General features: G+C 32.8%; 1 protein-coding gene across 5 annotated transcripts in view; it reads left to right on the top strand.

Annotated features, from left to right (window-relative positions):
• The window catches only part of LOC145259710 (uncharacterized), a 138,908-nt gene that overhangs the window by 84,438 nt on the left and 33,789 nt on the right, over nt 1-20,681 (top strand). For all 5 annotated transcript variants that reach the window (XM_080117390.1, XM_080117389.1, XM_080117387.1 and 2 more), the window contains exon 3: nt 14,247-14,436. In XM_080117390.1, coding sequence (XP_079973516.1) covers nt 14,346-14,436 — 91 coding nt within the window. In that variant the 5' untranslated portion in view covers nt 14,247-14,345. The remainder of the gene's footprint in view (nt 1-14,246; nt 14,437-20,681) is intronic.

Here is a 20,681-nt window from a genome sequence, read left to right as displayed (position 1 = left end):
TTAATGATTTAAGGTGGTTTATATTTATTAAATTTAAACCAACGTTTATGATTACACGATAGAATCTCGTGTCTTGAATTTACTAGTTTGGTTGTGCTTTTTATATCTTCATATTTTAAAATTTTTTAGGGTTTCTTTTGTACATAATGTACAAAATTTATCTCCTGGTTTATATGATTTGCAAGTCTCAATTATTTGCCATTTTAAGTTGAAAGAAATATTGCTATTTTTTAGTTGCCAAATATAGTTGGATAGAGTAGTTTGGTTAGATAGAGAGTTATTTTTAAAAGAATGTTTGTGCGTTGAAATTCTATGTTTTATTGGGCCAGATGTGGAACCAATATATATTACCTCTTGATTATTATGATTATTTTCCGTTAGGTCTATTGTTGGATTATAATGTATATTGCAAACCCGCAAACGTAAGAATAGACACAAGGAGATCCTATGGTTCAACCCCCCGTATTCCAAAAACCTAGAAACAAACATAGCTAGAGAATTTTTTTAAATATTAGATAAGAACTTTAAAGCCCCCCATAGATATAATAAGATTTTCAATAGGAACACAATTAAAGTCTCTTACTCTACTATGCCCAACCTTCATCAGAAAATAATTAGCTCTAATAATAATAAAATTAATAAACTACAAAATGCAACTATACAAAATACATCGGACTGTAACTGTAGAAGAAAAAATAAATGTCCCCTACAAGGCTCATGTAAAATTAAAAATGTTATCTATAGCTGCACAGTATCAAAAACTCCAAATATACAAGAACCTATCAACAGCCATAACTCAACTACCAGATTAAATAATAACACCAACTTAAATCAATCTACCGATCAATTATTAACCAACCCACCACATTATAATCCAATTATCTCCCCTTAAAAACTTGCAAAAAAAAAAAAAAAAAAATACTCTCTCTCTATAGATATTAACTGTAGCGTCTCTAAATCAAAATACGCTAACGGAAACAATTTACTGCACGAGCGTCGCCCTTTTTAAAATTCATCATTCAATAAAATAAAAAGCTATAGCAAACATCTAAATGACTACTTTAAATACAGTTCCTGATTTCAAAAAAAGAAAAACCAAAAGGTAATTATATATCTATATATTTTTAAATCAAATTTATTATGTAAATTCAAAATATATATATTTTTTCTACTCATTTCTATCTCTAACCTATACCAATTTTCTTATTAATTTTCTTATAAATTTTAAATCCAAACCTTTTACTTCAATTTTTCAGATTCATCTGCCTTACTGTTAATGCTAGGTTTATTTTTGGTGTCTTTTCAATTCAATAGAAATCCTCCTAAATTTGCTGATGAGGAGACCGTGCTTACCAAAAAAACTATGTATAATTGTTCTACGTGACTTCATGTATACCACAAATAAAAAGCACGGATTTCCGAAACGATCGTACAGATAATTGACTTTGTTGTTGTTCCTTCTTATGAAACTGATTTTTAATTTAATTAAATTTTGATTTTTAAATTTAAAAATTTTTTAAAACTTTTAAATTATAGATCACATTACTTAATATTGAATTAGCTCTAGGACATTTAACTATCGAGCTTATTATATATCTAAATTACAACGAGCATTTCCTGTATTTTAATTAAACTAGTAATTTCACTATTACATTAAAATACACTTAGCTCTTTAGACTATTATTCTAATCTCCTTTAAATTATATATATATATATATATATATATATATATATATATATATATATATATATATATATATATACCACCTTTTTGGTGATTTTATTGTTTAAAACGATTGTAATTGAACCGATTAGATAGAGAGAAAAATGATTTTCAAAAACGATATATAAAGTAAAGATATTATAACGAAAACTTATTTGAAAATCCATCATATGAAATCAAAATTTAAAATTCCGCAAGAACTCTCGCCTCAACCTAATACAACGCTTCCGCTTGTCGCGCGATTCTAACCAAGGCACATTGTACGCATATCCGATGCTTTTAGAGATGGAGAGAGATAGAGGCACAGAGACAGACACGGAGAGAGTAAGGAAGGAGAACAAGAGGGGGAATTGAATAGGGTTAAATAATGGGTATCGATGAAATCGTCTGTCAATCCGAGATACCCTCATGTAAAATACATTGAAATTCCTAACGTTGCCAATCGAAAACAAAAAAAAATGGTGAATAGCTTCAGGTAAAGAACCGAACTTCCTTTCCTCACTCGCCAACATCAGTTCTGCGCCATCTCTGTTCTATCAACAAATATAAGGAGAGAAATGGGAGATAAGATCGAACTACGAGCATCCTTATTCTCCCTCAATTTATTTAGGTTTTTGTTGCTTCCGGGCATCTGGCCAGTTATTGATCGTTTATGATTAACCTACTTTAACGTTTGCAAAGGAATATTAAAAAAAAAAAAAACGCGGGAACAGACAGAACGAACAACTGTATTTTACGCAGATAACGATTTCTCTTCTTCAACTTTGCTTTCAAATTTAATGTTTTTATATAAGCATATTTTGAACATGAAGAATTTGCTATCATGTGTACTGACTAGGAGTTTTACACAGGGTACCAGTAAAGCAACTGGCCCTGATGGCATCCCAATTATAGTGTTAAAAAAGCTTCAACCAGAACTTGCTCCCATACTTACGAAACTATTTAAGCGCTGCCTAAAGGAGAAGTGCTTTCCGACTCCCTGGAAGACCTCATCAGTTTGCCCTGTATTTAAGAAGTCAGGTGATAAGTCATCTCCCTCTCAGTACAGACCAATAAGTCTCCTGTGTGTTATAAGTTGCTGGAATCCATATTAAATAGAGCAATAGTAAACCACCTCAGCAGGAATAACCTTCTTAGTGACACACAATATGGTTTCCACTCTGCAAGATCTACCACAGATGTGCTGACGGTTATATCCCACAGGATTACTGAATCTCTTGACAAAAGCTTCCTTTCTAGGGCAATTGCTCTTGACATATCAAAGGCCTTCGACAAGGTATGACATAAGGGTCTACTTCACAAGATTTCCAGCTACGGTATAACTGGAAATGTTTTCTCCATCATTAAATAATTTCTCTCCAATTGGCTCATAAGAGTAGTGGTAGATGGACAAAAATCGGAGGCCTGCAATATAAATGCTGGAGTCCCTCAGGGGTCAATCCTGGGCCCAACTCTCTTCCTGATCTACATCAATGACCTCCCTAAACACATATTTAAATCATTCGTTGACATCTATGCTGATGATATGACCATCTACGGCAACACGTCAAAGGCTGTAAATAACAAAGTTCTCTCTGATTCTCTCTCCTCTGATCTCGAGCGCGTGGTTTAGTGGGGGAAAATGTGGCTGGTTACCTTTAATGCATCCAAAACCAAACTCCTATCCTTACATCATTGCTCTGATCCCCATCTGGCATCAATTGTGATGGATGGCTCTCGTCTGGGTGAGGCCCCGTGTTTTGACAAGCTACTGGGTTTGACCTTTACTCCTGATCTGAAATGGAACAAGTACATCAAGTCTGTTGCCAAGGTCGCTGGAAAGATGGTGGGATCCTTCTACCGCTCCAGAAGATATCTCACTACTGATGCAATTCTCTATCTATATAAAAGCCAAGTAGGTCCAAGGATGGAATACTGTTGCCATATCTGAGCAGGAGCTGCTAAAAACAGCCTATCCTGTCTTGACAGAGTACAAAATACACTTCGTGGCTTAGTGGGGGGTGCCATTTTCTCTACCCTGCAACCTTTCTTCCACAGAAGAGACGTTGCGAGCCAATCTTTGTTTTATCGTTATTTCCATGGCAGGTGCTCGTCTGAACTCCAATCTCTAGTCCTCCCTCGCCAATCTTTCACGAAAAACACCCGTCTAGCTGAATCCACTGTGAAAAATTTCCCCCACTCTATATCTGTGCCTAAATCAAAACGCGGATTCCATAAACAAAGTTTCTTTCTTAGAACTGCACACCTGTGGAACTCTGTTCCGTCTGCCTGCTTCCCACCGGACTACAACTTGGATGTCTTCAAGTCCAACGTTAACAAATTCCTAATGAACCGCCCCCTTAAGTAAACACTTCGTCAAATCTCCACACTAACGTAATGTACTTGCAATAACCCTTATCCCTGAGTGGCTCCCGGGCCTTGATAAGTGGCGACAACTGTGTAAAAAAAAAAAAGCTGAAAGAACCGACATATAAGGTGAATAATATGTTCTTTGATATGACAGGGGCGTGTTCGAAATGAATGTTTTTGTTTAAAACAAAATTATCATATAGTATGTGTTAACAGGAAAAATATTTTAACATCTAAGTAAAATCTATCTATCTATCTATCTATCTATCTATTTATCTATCTATCTATTTGTCTGTCTGTCTATCTGTCTATTTATCTATATCTATCTATCTATCTATCTATCTTTCTATCTATCTATATCTATCTATCTATCTATCTGTCTATCTATCTATCTAGCTATCTATATGTCTATCTATCTGTCTGTCTATCTATCTGTCTATCGATATCTATTTATCTACCTATCTATCTATCTATCTATCTGTCTGTCTGTCTGTCTGTCTGTCTATATATCTGTCTGTCTATCTATCTATCTATTTATCAATATATTTATCTATCCATCTTGCTGTCCGTCGGTCTGTCTGTCTATTTGTAATTGAATGGTCATCTTGTCAAAGCCGAAATGTATTTATTGCATTAAGCTTGGCATATTGAAAGGTAATTTATCCAGTCGTCTAATTCTTTGAGAACTACCCGAGTAATTTTCGAGATGAACGTGGGTGACACGAGTACTCTTGGCACCACGGAGATGGACACAACTGACAGTAAACAATTCACTACGACAGGTGACCTTTTCATCCCAATACATACATCATTATAATCATCCCATATGTGTGTATATATATATATATATATATATATATATATATATATATATATATATATATACATATAAAACTACATACATATATACACATACGCATATAGACACACGCATATATATAAGCCCGACGAATTTTCACGAGCATGAAACGTGGAATATTTTGTATAGCTTAATTGCCATATATATTTTCATAACTGTATATATATATATATATATATATATATATATATATATATATATATATATATATATATATATATATATATATATATATATGCATTAATACTGCAGGCCTCTGATTTTTGTCCATCGGAGAGAAATGATTTAATGATTGAGAAAACATTTCCAGTTATACTGTAGCTGGAAATCTTGTGAAGTAGACCCTTATGCCATACCTTGTCGAAGGCTTTTGATATGTCAAGAGCAATTGCCCTAGAAATGAAGCCTTTGTCAAGGGATTCAGCACATCTGCGGTAGATCTTGCAGAGCGGAAACCATATTGAGAAGGTTGTTTCTGCTGAGGTGGTTGACTATTTCTCTATTTAATATGGATTCCAGCAACTTACTCATAATACACAGGAGACTTATAGGTCTGTACTGAGAGGGAGATGACTTATCACCTGAATTCTTAAATACAGGGCAAACTGATGAGGTCTTCCAGGGAGTCGGAAAGCACTTCTCCTAAAGGTAGCGCTTAAACAGTTGCGTGGTAATAAAATTTCTCAAATGCATTTATGATGTTAGGTTGTATAAGGTGTTAACTTTAGTCAAAATCGCCTATTCTGTCTTACATTGGATTATTTCGATTATCGATTATCGATACTGGTCGAATACATTCCGATAGAATGCTTATTTAAAGACACTGCAAGGCACATAAAGTGCTTTCGTGTGACATTTCAGAAAAATCGACCCAGCCGTTTTCGGGTGCATAGGGAACGAACTCACATACACATACACACACACACAAACAGTTCCGTTTATATAATAGTAGAGATAGAAATAGAGATTATCCTGTACGTCAAAGTGGCAGCAAGTCTTGTTTCGGGTAAAAATGAGTTTTAAAAAAAAGAGGGAAAAAAAAGAGGAAAAAAAGAGGGGAAAAAAGAGGGGAAAAAAGAGGAAAAAAAGAGGATAAAAAAGAGGATAAAAAAGAGGAAAAAAAAGAGGAAAGCAAGAAATACAGGATGGAACGATAAATTTGTCGCCCTGATGAAAACAACAATACAGCTTTATTTTAAAACTATAGTAGAGCTGAAATCTATTCAATGTAGCCGCCTTCAGCTTCAGTCACCGCCTCGATACGTGTCCAGAACTAGGAGCATGCCTTTTCCACAAGCGTCGGCAGATGCTCGACGAATACTCGGCGGACGGCGATCAGGCTAGCTTTTGTATTGTAGGAGGTCAGGTTGGTGATGTTCTCGACATATGACCAAACGAAATAGTCTTAGTACTCCTTCTTAAGTCAAGCCTGGTTCTCTTGGGATTTGTGGACCAGTGCCGAGTCCTGTTGCCACATGCAGGGTCTGCCAGCGGCCACCTGATGGCATCACGGGATCAGCACACTTTTCAGCACATCCAGGTACACTTTGGTGTTGACTTTCAAGCCGACTTCGAAGATGCGAGGTAACATGATGTGGTCCTCACTTGAAACCACACCAAAGATCGTAACCGTGTCCGAACATTTCGTTGAGCTGTTCCGGAAATGGAATCATGTCGTCTTTTCTAGGGCAATTTAATTGTTCCACTCTGTGACGCCACTTGTTAAGGAACTCAAGAACTTTGGCTAATGATCGTTTCAAGGATCTGAAGAGGCAAGAATGCCCTCTAGAAAAACATTTTTCGATCGCTCTTCTGATTTCCAGCGTCCTCGAGTCTTTTCGATTTCATATCGATTTTATTTTATTTCTCTTTTTCCCCTTTTGAGTAATTTTTCCTTCCGTCTGTCATTTATTTTTAATTAAAATGGACCCGTTCCGCCTTTTTGGTTTCGTTTTTGATTGTATAAGATTTCTTTTTTTTGTTCATTTAATCGCATGACTTTTTGCATTTTGGATACTTTGAAAAGGGAGAGGAGGATGTCACGTGATTTATTTGCGTTTATTGTTTAGCTGTAATGGTCTGTAGTTGTCCAGGTACATTAAGACCACATATATTTTTTATATATATATTTCTATGTTCTTTAATCGCTTAATTTCTGAATATATACATTTTTCTGCCATCAATTAATGACTAAAACATCTTGAATATATTATTTTATTGATTACTTGTTTCTTTTCTATATTTATATACTTTGCATATGTGTGTATATATGTATATGCAATTTTGTGGATTTGGGCCGCATTTTTTCTCTTATGTCGGTTTCATTAAACATCAGGGATAATTCCTGTTTTTTTTTTGTTGTTTTTTTGTTTTGTTTTTTTTGTTTTTTTGTATGTTTCTCTTGCAGTCCGTTCTGTCCATTTGGCGGACTATTGTTCGAACGTTCTGTTCAAGTGTAAAAAGAAATTTGCCATCGTCGCGTACGTTTTCGACTGTCATGAATCGTCTTCAAGCGAGTAATGAATTAAAAATTGTGTAGTATATTTAAAATCAAAAGTTGGGTATAGTATATTTAAAATTAAAAATTGTGTATAGTATATTTAAAATTAAAAATTGTGTATAGTATATTTAAAATTAAGAGTTGGGTATAGTATATTTAAAATTAAAAATTGTGTATAGTATATTTAAAATTAAAAGTTGGGTATAGTATATTTAAAATTAAAAATTGTGTGTAGCATATTTAAAATTAAAAATTGTGTATAGTATATTTAAAATTTAAAATTGTGTATAGCATATTTAAAATTAAAAATTGTGTATAGTATATTTAAAATTAAAAATTGTGTATAGTATATTTACTGAAAAAGTCGACTAAAACCGTTTAAAATTGCATATTTCACACAAGAAAAACAACCATCAGGCCCAATGTGAGTGGGGAGGACACGCTTAAGTGTTTTTAACGATTTTAAACGATCTTAATCGACTTTTTCAATAAATTCACTAAACGCAATTTTTTTATTCATCACTCGCTTGAAGACGACTCGTGAAAGTCGAAAACGTTTGTGACTATGGTAAATTTATTTTTACACTCGAAAAGAACGTTCCAACGTTAGGCCGCCAAATGGACAAAACGGATCGCAAACGAACAAAATGAATCGCAAGAAAAACAAATAAAAATGAGCCCTGCTGTTCAATGAAACCTGTATATGCAAGTGTATGTGTATATATAACTACAGGTGTGCATAATTCTATGTTTTTAAGCAATGCACACATACACGTACACACACACGCACACACGCACACACACGCGCGCGCGCACACACGCACACACACGCACACACACACGCACACGCACGCACACACACGCGCGCACACACACGCACACACACACATATATATAACAAAATGGATTAAATGTTTTTCTACTTTTAACAAAGCATATACAGGAACGTATGTTATTTATTTCCAATAATTTACATATATGTAAATTGCCTTCTCGCACGTAAAAGATTACGTATGATAAAGACCACACGTAACTTTTACACTCAATAAACATATTTTTTGGTCAAAGATTTATTCCCTTTATGAATAGCCCAAATTTGAATAACTCGGTTTCTGAGGAAGCTAAAAAGCCCAAACGCTCTTTTTTAAAATAAAGAATTGACAAAAAAAGAATAATAGTGGCAAGAAATGCTGATGAGGGGGGTGACAGCATTTTAGTTGGCAAAAAATAACCCACAAAAAAGAAAAAAGAAAAAGTTGTGGGATTTATTTGATGCTGAAGAAAACTTTGACATTGAAGCCAGTAAAATACGTCATAAATATAATGGCTAATAAATTGAGAGGATTTTCACTGCTATATATTTTTGTTTCACAAGAACCCAAGTTTACCCAGCTGGGCAAACTGAGGTGCTTGTACCGGAAAAATATTTAGTAAATAAAACGTTGTTTAGTAAATCGTTATTTTTTTTTCATTTTATTTTTTTATTTTTTTTTTTTTTTTTTGCATTTCTTACTTGCCTAGCTGGGTTGCCTGTAGGCTGAGATAAACCGCGTAACACACAAACACACACACACACACATTAGGAAAAATATCTAGTAAATAAAACGTTGTTTAGTAAATCGTTATTTTTTTTTCATTTTATTTTATTTATTTATTTATTTTTTGCATTTCTTACTTGTCTAGCTGGGTTGCCTGTAGGCTGAGATAAACCGCGTAACACACAAACACACACACATTAGGAAAAATATCTAGTAAATAAAACGTTGTTTAGTAAATCGGTATTTTTTTTCATTTTATTTTATTATTATTATTTTTTTTTTTTTTTTGCATTTCCATAGACCAAACCTGGATATAAATATCACTAAAATATCCTCTAAGTCATAAGCTTCATTTCGGTACCTTACTTGCCTAGGTGGGTTGCCTGTAGGCTGAGATAAACCGCGTCACACACACTCACACACACACACACATTAGGAAAATTTATAAGATTATTTGAAAAACTGTGCCTATTTACGCTAAACATAATTATCTAAACGTCTGTGTAACATTAACGTAATGCGAACAGCATTCACAACAAAAATAACGATAGTTTTATATTAAACGTACAATGTATAAAGAAAAGCTTTTTTAAGTTACCTTAAATAGTCTGTGTGCACTTAAATGGTGAAGTGGTTCCACACCGCACTTCTTGACATAATAATCCAATCAAACACGAATTAGAATACAAAACTGAAGCAGGTGTTGCTTAGTTTCTTTTATAGAACCAATGGAAAGCATTGGAAGTTTCTCGAAGAGTCGATTCTAGATTTCTCAGAAATCCCTCTTTCCCCCACCTAATTTAAGTTTCTCGATTCTTCCTTTCTCTGATTTCTAAGAAAAAAAAATCACGTTTTTACTTTGGTTGTAGTTCGCTCTTTAAATATATAACTTTTTTCTTATGATTCCTGTGCGAGGCCCCCACACCGATCGGAGGCCCTAGGTGGTTGCCTAGTTTGCCCATACTTAAGGCCGGCCCTGGTGTGTGCTACATGCGTGCATGCGATGCAGTTTATATTGAAAAATACATTAAAAGATTATCGCTTAAATATGATGTTTTAATTTGTTCCGATTTCGTATTATTATTATATCATTATATTATTATAATACTATATTATTATATTTTTTATATTATATTTATACTATATCATTATATTATTATATTATTATAATATTATAATATTATATTATTATATTTATTATATTATCATAATATTATATTATTATATTTATTATATTATCATAATATTATATTATTATATTTATTATATTATTATATTATTATATTTATTATAATATTATATTATTATATTATTATATTTATTATATTATTATAATATTATATTATTACATTTATTATATTATTATAATATTATATTATTATATTTATTATATTATTATAATATTATATTATTATAGATTCGTGATTTCAAAAGTAAACAAGTGACGCATGCATAATCCCCATGAGTGCACAGTGAATGACGCATAAAAAATTACTACGTTCAGCATTTGTCTCCCACTCCCACTCCTTTTTAACCCCAAAAGTCCCCAGGGGACGTCAAATGCTGGTGAAAATGAACAAACGGTGTAGTTTTAGGCCTTAACATATGTAAATTTGAATTCTGCACCATGCAAAAAAAAATAAATGGCTAAGTCCATCATTGCATCCCCTCCATTTAGCCCCAAAAGTCCCCAAGGCCTTAAGATATTTAAATTTAAGTTCAGCACCATGCAAAACTGCTAAATAGACATACATAGAAAAATTTGGACAAATATGGTAAAATAGTCTCAAAAACGGAGTGTTTCTATTAGCCCTAAAAGAGCCCCTGTAGTTTTCGCGAGGTATAGGCAAACAAAATTATAAAGAAATCGGTTAGTTACAACTTTTCAGAAAGTTTTATAAAAATCCAAGGCATCATCTTTTTTTTTATTTTTAAGTGTCAGTTTTAACCATTTTTAACCCGAAAAGCAATCCTGGGGGGGGGCACCGGAGTTTTCCCGGAAAATCCGTTCTGTTACTTTTTACTCATATCATGCTTAATGTTTGTGCAAAATTTCCAAAAAAAATTACAAGGCTTAGTTATTGAAAAAAGTGCGGACGGACGAACGGACGAACGCACAAAGGTGAACTTACAGATCCACCCTCCTTTTGTCGGGGGACCAAAAAGTATTTGGGTGCCATCAGCTAGAATTGAAACCAAAAGCAAAACTATAACATTCAAAGCTGGTGACGTTACCACTGTACCAACGTGACACGCACATGCACTGATTAAAAATAAACTAAGATGAATGCGCAAAATGTATGACGACTTTTTTTTTAATTTTGACTCCTTTTTGGATCCCTTAAAAACTATTTGAACCGGCTAAAGACCCATAAAAGAGCGGTCCATAAAAAAATCCAATCATTTGAAGCCCCTAGCGCCGCGCTGAATCTTTTAGTTTCGGTAGAAATCAAGTATGAAAATATGGAGACAGACAGACAGACATATATCATTTTATATATATTAGATTACAAACATATACGTGTCAGCAATTTTGGGTTGACCGGTTTTGTCATAAACATTTTAAACTGTTTTTTGAATTATATTGCATGGAATGACTTTTACTTCTGCTATTAAAAAAACGATTAGAGAAAAAAAAGGAAAACGCGCATTATATATATACTAGCGGGGAGGGCCCGGCTTTACATATAGCTTTTCATGTATTATTCTAGCGGGGAGTCGGCTATGGCCGGGCGTGAAGCACGCTTAAATATGGTGCTTTAATTTGTCCAGATTTCGTATATAATATGATATAATATGATTTCAAAAGTAAAAAAAAGTAAAAAAAAAGTAAAAAAAAAGAAAGTATTTTGGTGCCATCAGTTAAAATCGAAACAGAGCAAAACTGTAGCATTCGAAGCTGGTGACGTTACCACTGTACCAATGAATTGATTGAAAATTAAAAATCAAAAATAAAGTAAGATGAATGTACAAACTGCATGACGATTTTTTTCAATTTTTATCGATTTTTAACCCCTTAAAAGCTATTTTACCCGGCTAAATGCCCATAAAAGAACGGCTCATAAAATATCCAATCATTTGAGGCCCCTAGCGCTACTCTGCAACTTTTAGTTTCGGTAGAGATGGAGTTTGAAAATATGAGGACAGACAAACAGACATATATCCTTTTATGTATTAGATTTTTGCTTTTTAGTTTTACGAGGATACTTATTAATGACGGAACGATTCAAAAAAATTTTCCGGTTCCGATACAATTACCGACTCTGTTCTAAATTCCCGATTCCGATAAAATTACTGATTTCGATTCTGATTCGTTTATAAATCTAATATATAAAAGTTATATGTAAGTCTTTCTGTCTGCCCATCTGTTTTTCTGTTTCCATATTTTCAAACTCTATCTCTTCCGAAACTAAAATTCGCAGAGCGGCGCTTGGGGTCTCAAATGATTCGATTTGTTTATGAACCGTTCTTCTATGGGTCTTTAGCCGTCTAAAATAAATTGCAAACATTGTTATACATTTGGTACATTTATCTTAGTTTATTTTTAATCAATTCATATGTGTATCACGCTGGTACAGTGGTAACGTCACCAGCTTTGATTGCTACAGTTTTGCTTTCGGTTTCGATTCTAGCTGACAGCACCCAAATGCCTTTTTTTCTTACTTTTGAAATCACGACTCGATAATAATATATACGAAATCTGGAAAAATTAAAATATCATATTTAAGCGTATTTTACGACGCCCCCCACCCCCTGTCTTCATAAAAATATTTAGATATAGAATTGCTGTTCTTGTTATTGTTGCTGTTTTTGTTATTATTATTCTTACTATTTTTTATTAGCGTAAAAACCTGTGTAATATGTGCATATATTTTCAAAAACCTATGTAATATGTGCATATATTTTCAAAAACCTATGTAATATGTGCATATATTTTCAAAAACCTATGTAATATGTGCATATATTTTCAAAAACCTATGTAATATGTGCATATATTTTCAAAAACCTATGTAATGTGTGCATATATTTTCAAAAAACCTATGTAATATGTGCATATATTTTCAAAAACCTATGTAACATGTGCATATATTTTCAAAAACCTATGTAATATGTGCATATATTTTCAAAAACCTATGTAATATGTGCATATATTTTCAAAAACCTATGTAATGTGTGCATATATTTTCAAAAAACCTATGTAATATGTGCATATATTTTCAAAAACCTATGTAATATGTGCATATATTTTCAAAAACCTATGTAATATGTGCATATATTTTCAAAAACCTATGTAATATGTGCATATATTTTCAAAAAACCTATGTAATATGTGCATATATTTTCAAAAACCTATGTAATATGTGCATATATTTTCAAAAACCTATGTAATGTGTGCATATATTTTCAAAAACCTATGTAATATGTGCATATATTTTCAAAAACCTATGTAATATGTGCATATATTTTCAAAAACCTATGTAATATGTGCATATATTTTCAAAAACCTATGTAATATGTGCATATATTTTCAAAAACCTATGTAATATGTGCATATATTTTCAAAAACCTATGTAATATGTGCATATATTTTCAAAAACCTATGTAATATGTGCATATATTTTCAAAAACCTATGTTATATGTGCATATATTTTCAAAAACCTATGTAATATGTGCATATATTTTCAAAAACCTATGTAATATGTGCATATATTTTCAAAAACCTATGTAATATGTGCATATATTTTCAAAAACCTATGTAATGTGTGCATATATTTTCAAAAAACCTATGTAATATGTGCATATATTTTCAAAAACCTATGTAATATGTGCATATATTTTCAAAAACCTATGTAATATGTGCATATATTTTCAAAAACCTATGTAATATGTGCATATATTTTCAAAAAACCTATGTAATATGTGCATATATTTTCAAAAACCTATGTAATATGTGCATATATTTTCAAAAACCTATGTAATATGTGCATATATTTTCAAAAACCTATGTAATATGTGCATATATTTTCAGTGGAATAATTCACAAATGGGTACAAGGAAAAGGGAATGAGTTCAAATAATATTATTTAAAGAAAGATAAGATGTGCGCAGAAAAAAAAAAGAAATGGAAGAAATTTAAAACTGGCTGGAATAATTTAAGAAAAATGAGTGAAAAGGAAAAAAATTGAATGCTGATTGAGTTAATTTTAGAATATGAAAAGCCAATGTCAATATATATATATTTACTGAATTACGTTTCTATTTTTCTTTTCCTGTAGGTCCGATGGCCATGGCCTTCCAGCTCTTTATTCTTTATAACCATTCCCACGTGACGGAAACGAACGAGCCGCCTGCCATTATCACCGGAAGTGGCCAACATGTCCTCTGCTCAACCAATCTTGATGCTCATTGGGGTTTGCCTGATCGGAGCAGTCATCAGCCTAGATGACTACTGCTTTCGAAATTCTTGTAAGTAATTATACTCCCAACCCCTTATGTTTCACTGTAAATATTTTTTATGGGAATCGCTCCAGACAAAGCATAAAGCCACTTGATGCAAGGTGCTAAAACAATATTACTTCGAGATTAAAGAAACAGCCAACGGTAAGCGTGAGGTGGATAGGTTCCAACCCAGAAAACAGCAATTCTTTCACCTTTGGTCTAGAAACGTCGCTGATGGAATGTGAGGACTAAAGGACAAAAAAGGGAAACAAGAGTTACGAGACTGTTGCAAGTAAAGCTTAAGCCCATTTTTTTTTACTCTTCTGATTACAAGCAGTGTTGCTAACTGAGATATTTAAAACATGTTTTCGAATTCAGTATATGTGACGTAATCCTATCGTCACGTGATTATTCGAAAGATGCGTCCATACAATATGAGCGTTTGAAAATATTTTTTCTAAATATTTTTTCTAAATATTTTTTCTAAATATTTTTCAAAATATTTTTTCTGAATATTTTTTCTAAATATTTTTTCTAAATATTTTTTCTAAATATTTTTTCTAAATATTTTTCTAAATATTTTTCTAAATTTTTTTTCAAAATATTTTTTCTAAATATTTTTTCTAAATATTTTTTCTAAATATATTTTCTAAATATATTTTCTAAATATTTTTTCTAAATATTTTTTCTAAATATTTTTTCTAAATATTTTTCAAAATATTTTTTCTAAATATTTTTACTAAATATTTTTTCTAAATATTTTTTCTAAATATTTTTCTAAATATTCAAACTTAATTCTAATTTAATGATTTTCGTTTTCCTCTTGGTCAATCGATTATAAGCAAAGCAAGGACAAAAATCAATTTCGATTCTTCAGATTATTTTTCGCACCTTAAGCGTTATTCGTACATCGTTTCGGTCGATGTGCGCATTCGACATTCTTCAGGTGTATCTTGTCGAATTCGGGAATCTGCATAAAATTAAACTACTCTACTATAATAGACGATTCGTACGACATTGCAAAATTATTCGTACGATGTTGCAAAATTATTCGTACGGCATTGCAAAATTATTCAAACGGTATTGAAAACCTTTCGTACAATCTTGCAAAACTATGTGTACGATATTGCAAAAATATTCAAACGATATCGAAAACCTTTCTACAATCGTGCAAAATTATTCGTACGACATTGCAAAAATATTCGTACGACATTGCAAAAATATTCAAACGATATTGAAAACCTTTCGTACAATATTGCAAAACTTTTTGTACGATATTGCAAAAATATTCGTACGACATTGCAAAAATATTCAAACGATATTGAAAACATTTCGTACAATATTGCAAAACTTTTTGTACGATATTGCAAAAATATTCGTACGACATTGCAAAAAATATTCAAACGATATTGAAAACCTTTCGTACAATCTTGCAAAACTTTTTGTACGATATTGCAAAAATATTCGTACGACATTGCAAAAAATATTCAAACGATATTGAAAACCTTTCGTACAATCTTGCAAAACTTTTTGTACGAGATTGCAAAAATATTCGTACGACATTGCAAAAAATATTCAAACGATATTGAAAACCTTTCGTACAATCTTGCAAAACTTTTTGTACGATATTGCAAAAATATTCATACGACATTGCAAAATTATTCAAACGATATTGAAAACCTTTCGTACAATCTTGCAAAACTTTTTGTACGATATTGCAAAAATATTAGTACGACATTGCAAAAATATTCAAACGATATTGAAAACCTTTCTACAATATTGCAAAACTATTCGTCGATATTGCGAAATTATTCAAACGATATTACAAAACTTTTCGTATGATATTGCAAACTTTTCGTACAATAATGCAAAACTGTTCGTACGATATTGCGAAATTATTCTGATCTTGCAAAACTATTCGTGCGAAAAAACGGCGATATTGTGCTGTGAATATAAATAATTATTTTAATTTTTAAAAAGGTATTTCCATATGATGCTTTAGAGTTTGTTCATTGAAATGCGGACCAAAGTTTCAAAAGTATCTAAACGTGTAATATTAATTGTGTATTTTGCCAAATTTGATATTCAACATTTATTTTTTTAAATTTCGGATAAAAATAAAATATTATAGAAATTGGATTAAAATGTTCAATTTACCTAATATTACCTAACCGTCAACGAGGTAAAGTAATCATCATGTGGTTAGAAATTCCGACCGCGTTAACTTAAACTCAACCGCCACATCGGAACCTAGTCCATGGTCAACATCCAATGCTCGACGGCGTCGAAAATCGCAGTTCGCCCCCGCGAACATGAACTAATGCTCGAATTGCATAACACGGGAGAGTCTTATGGTCAGATAGCCAGACGCTTGAGGAAAATCAAAAGTACCGTTGCAAGCGCCACAATGCGCAGTAGCCCAAGTGTTAAAGAGCATCTCTCCTCTCTCTCTCTCTCTCTCTCTCTCTCTCTCTCTCTCTCTCTCTCTCTCTCTCTCCCTCTGGCTCTTTCATACCCTCTCTATTTTCTCTCTCTGTGTCTCTATTAGATAGTAGATCGAGAGAGAGAGAGGGAGAGGGGGAGGAGGTCAGAGAGATATTTTTGTAGTTAATCCACGTTGCAGGAAGTGACGTTTCATCTGACCGGATGTCATGTGATGCTACGTGGCAAGGTTGGTGAAACGTTGAGTCTCTCAGAAAATGCCGAGCCGAGCAGAAGTCTAAAATGGTTCTAAAAAGTAAGGGGGAGATGCGCGCCCCATCGATGGCGGCATCTGCAGATCATGCCTGGGAAAATAAAAGGTTGAAAACCCAACATCTGTCTTCATCTTGTGTATTCCGGCGAAAACAGCAAGAGAGCTCCACCCAGATGAAGACTCTCCCAGAGCAGCGGAACCAGGTATGAATCTTCTTTAATTCAAACACATAAATACACAACAAGCGTCCTAACTACTAGACAAACGGTTTAAGGGATCTTGGGTCCCGTTCTCTTGTCTTTTAACACTCGTAATATCTCTCTCTCTCTCTCTCTCTCTCTCTCTCTCTCATCGTCGTAAACTTCTTCTCTTCATTAGTAAAATGGACACGTCATCACCAGGGTACCAGTATCCCTCAAGTAAAGTGTCCAAGTAAAATCCTCTTCTTCTCCCTCCCTTATGTAACACAAGCAGCAATAACACCCAAGAAAATATCACAGCTGCTCTTGGAACTGAAGGCAATGGTACATCGAGGCCGGCAACAGATATAACTCAAGGACAATGCATCAGGAGAGCTGTGATCTCAGACGAAATAGGATGCGTTGTGAGAGAGAGGGAGGGAGAGAGAGAGATAAAGAGAGTTCCTCCCTCATAGGTTCCGAAACTGCTGAGCCTATCTTTTGAACATTTCATACAAACCTAATTTATATGTCTGGCGGTGTTCTTAGATATGTTTTGTACAGGAATCCTCCGATAAGAATCGAAAATCGAAAAAATCCGATCTTAAAAATAGCTTTTCTCTCTTATAGATAAAAAAAGAATAAGTTTTACAGGGAATATTTTACTTTACACTGACCAAGGGAGATAATAAAATGTTAGGAAATCATTCCTTCTCAAAACAAACAGATTTATTATAATCTGGAGATATAACTTAGTAGTAGAGCATTCAAGTACAGATCGTTCAAGCTCCTGATAAAGCACGGGTGTATCTCACCACGTTATTTTAAAGGAGAGGTACCATTTAAATTCGCCGCAAACCATTTCTTCGTTTGCATATTTTAAAACTAAATATAAATCAGAAGTGACTTTTCCAGGGCATTCATCGTCGAGCCTAAATATCAGCTGACGCGATATTGTAAAAAAAAGACGGAATTTGATGAACAACATTATCCTTATTATTTTCTATATTTTTTTTTATTGTTATTTTTTATTTATTTATTTTATTTATTTATTTTTTTGTTGTTGTTTTTGTTTTTGCGAATTAGACAACTGGGCAAATTATTCTTCGTAATATATAATATTCAATAGAGGATTGATTCTGTAATAATACATATGCAACCTGCATAAATTAAAATATCGTATTTGAGCATATTGTACGACTGGGCAACGCCGCGCTGCCAGCTAGTTATTTATTAAATCCAAAATGGTAGCATGCTTTCGCTTCACCAGCCAAGATCGGGTAAAAGTCATTTGCGATTATATTCTTCATATCGCTCCCATTAAGGATTGAACCATCAACTTCCAGTGGAATGTCACCTACAGCTGAATTTTACTTCGTACTTTATTCTCGAAGACAATTCTAATTCTCTGCTTTTTTTAGGTGTACAATCTTACTGTTTATTACTACATGTCTCAACTTATTACTATCTATCCACACACACACACACACACACACACACATATATATATATATATATATATATATATATATATATATATATATATATATATACATACATATATATATATATATATCATTTGAGGGTAAACAGTTACATTTGGTCGCTACAAATAGCCATGTGTTTCAGTCAAAGAGACTTCCTTAGGCGACCCAGAACCTCTCGACGCCAAAAAGAAAAAGGGGTGAAAGATTAGAGAAACAACTAATTTTCCCCATTTTTCTTTTTGGCGTCGAGAGGTTCTGGGTCGCCTAAGGAAGTCTCTTTGACTGAAACACATGGCTATTTGTAGCGACCCTAGTAATTATTATTAACATTAGTATTATTATTATTATTATAATTATTATTATTATTATTAGTAGTAGTAGTAGTAGTAGTAGTAGTAGTAGTGGTGGTGGTGGTGGTGGTGGTGGTGGTGGTGGTGGTGGTGGTGGTGGTGGTAGTATTGTTATTACTATTATTGCTATTATTATTATTGTTTTATTTTTACTATTATTATTATTATTATTATTATTATTATTATTGGTATTATTATTAATATTATTATTATTATTATTATTATTATTATTATAATTATTATTGGTATTATTATTGGTATTATTATTGGTATTATTATTATTATTATTATTGGTATTATTATTATTATTATTATTATTGGTATTATTATTGGTATTATTATTATTATTATTATTATTATTGGTATTATTACCATTTTTATAAGTAGTAAATTTCTCCTTACTCTTCCACTACGCCAATTATCTCTATCCAAAAACCTTCATCAAGTTAAACGCACCCAAAGACATTGTCATCCTATCCTCCTACCACCCACACTCCCTATATCATAACAGAAGAAACTTAGAAATATTGCCGCATAGTACCTAGCATATACCGAACTCTGAAAATCAATATTATAGCCTTGCAACTACCACTCCCAAAATTATACGCGATTTTATAGTTGCTATTTGCCGTATGGGTTGCACCTGTCAAAAATACCACTCCATAGATAATAGACACCTCAAACCGTTAAAATAAAATTAACGCGCAGCCACAATATACCCCCAATTTACCCTAAAACATATACCACTTAAATTTAAAAATAAACTCAACACTATGGTAAAGACCATATATACTTTTTTACATCATACTATATAAAGCAAGCTTCTCCTTTATTTAGAATTCAATAAAGCTTACCTCAACATTCTATAATTTCACTTAGTCTTTTTCGCTCCTAATGAACCCTACGCTTGACGCAGCATCTCCACCATGCTACCTAGCATCTTCTCTAATCTTCTAATGAGAAGCATTAGGCTTCGAAATACCTTGGCATAAAGAGTCCCTTCTATCCCTCAAATAATTGCCTGTATTCCATTACTAAATAAATGAACCAATCTATATCCACCAATATATAGTTTTGTGACTTCATTTCATACTCCTGTTGTTCTATTAAATATATATATATAAATCTCACTTGTCTGTTTAAATGTATGTATGTATGTATGTATGTATGCATGTCTAAAACATTCGACAGAGGCGACGGATTTTCACGAGATCGGTAGCGTTTGTAAGTTCGACCCTTCTGACAACAAATATCGAAAGATTGGCTAAAAACATTAATTACTCACTCTCAACTGGCCAGTTTTCTACAAAAATGGTTTATTTTTTTTGTTTGCTTGTTTTTTGTTTTTTGTTTTTTATTTGTTTTTGCTTTTTTTTTGCGTCGCCATTGTTGCAAGTCATCGTACCGGTTGGAATGACTTTAATACCAACGTTCCGAACTTCCGGTCGCATTATGGAGTAGGGGTAAGACGTCAAGTTTTCGTCACTTTCTTTTCCGCCTTCGCGTCACGGGTTCGAGACAGTCTGCCTAATTTTTACGTTCTTTTCCTCCTTCGCTGTTC

The sequence above is a fragment of the Euprymna scolopes genome, chromosome 35, assembly GCF_053919585.1.
Source record: "Euprymna scolopes isolate OS-2025 chromosome 35, ASM5391958v1, whole genome shotgun sequence".
NCBI classification, from domain to species: domain Eukaryota; kingdom Metazoa; phylum Mollusca; class Cephalopoda; order Sepiida; family Sepiolidae; genus Euprymna; species Euprymna scolopes.
The sequence above is the reverse complement of the archived record's forward strand: the minus strand, read 5'-3'. Positions and strand labels throughout refer to the sequence as shown.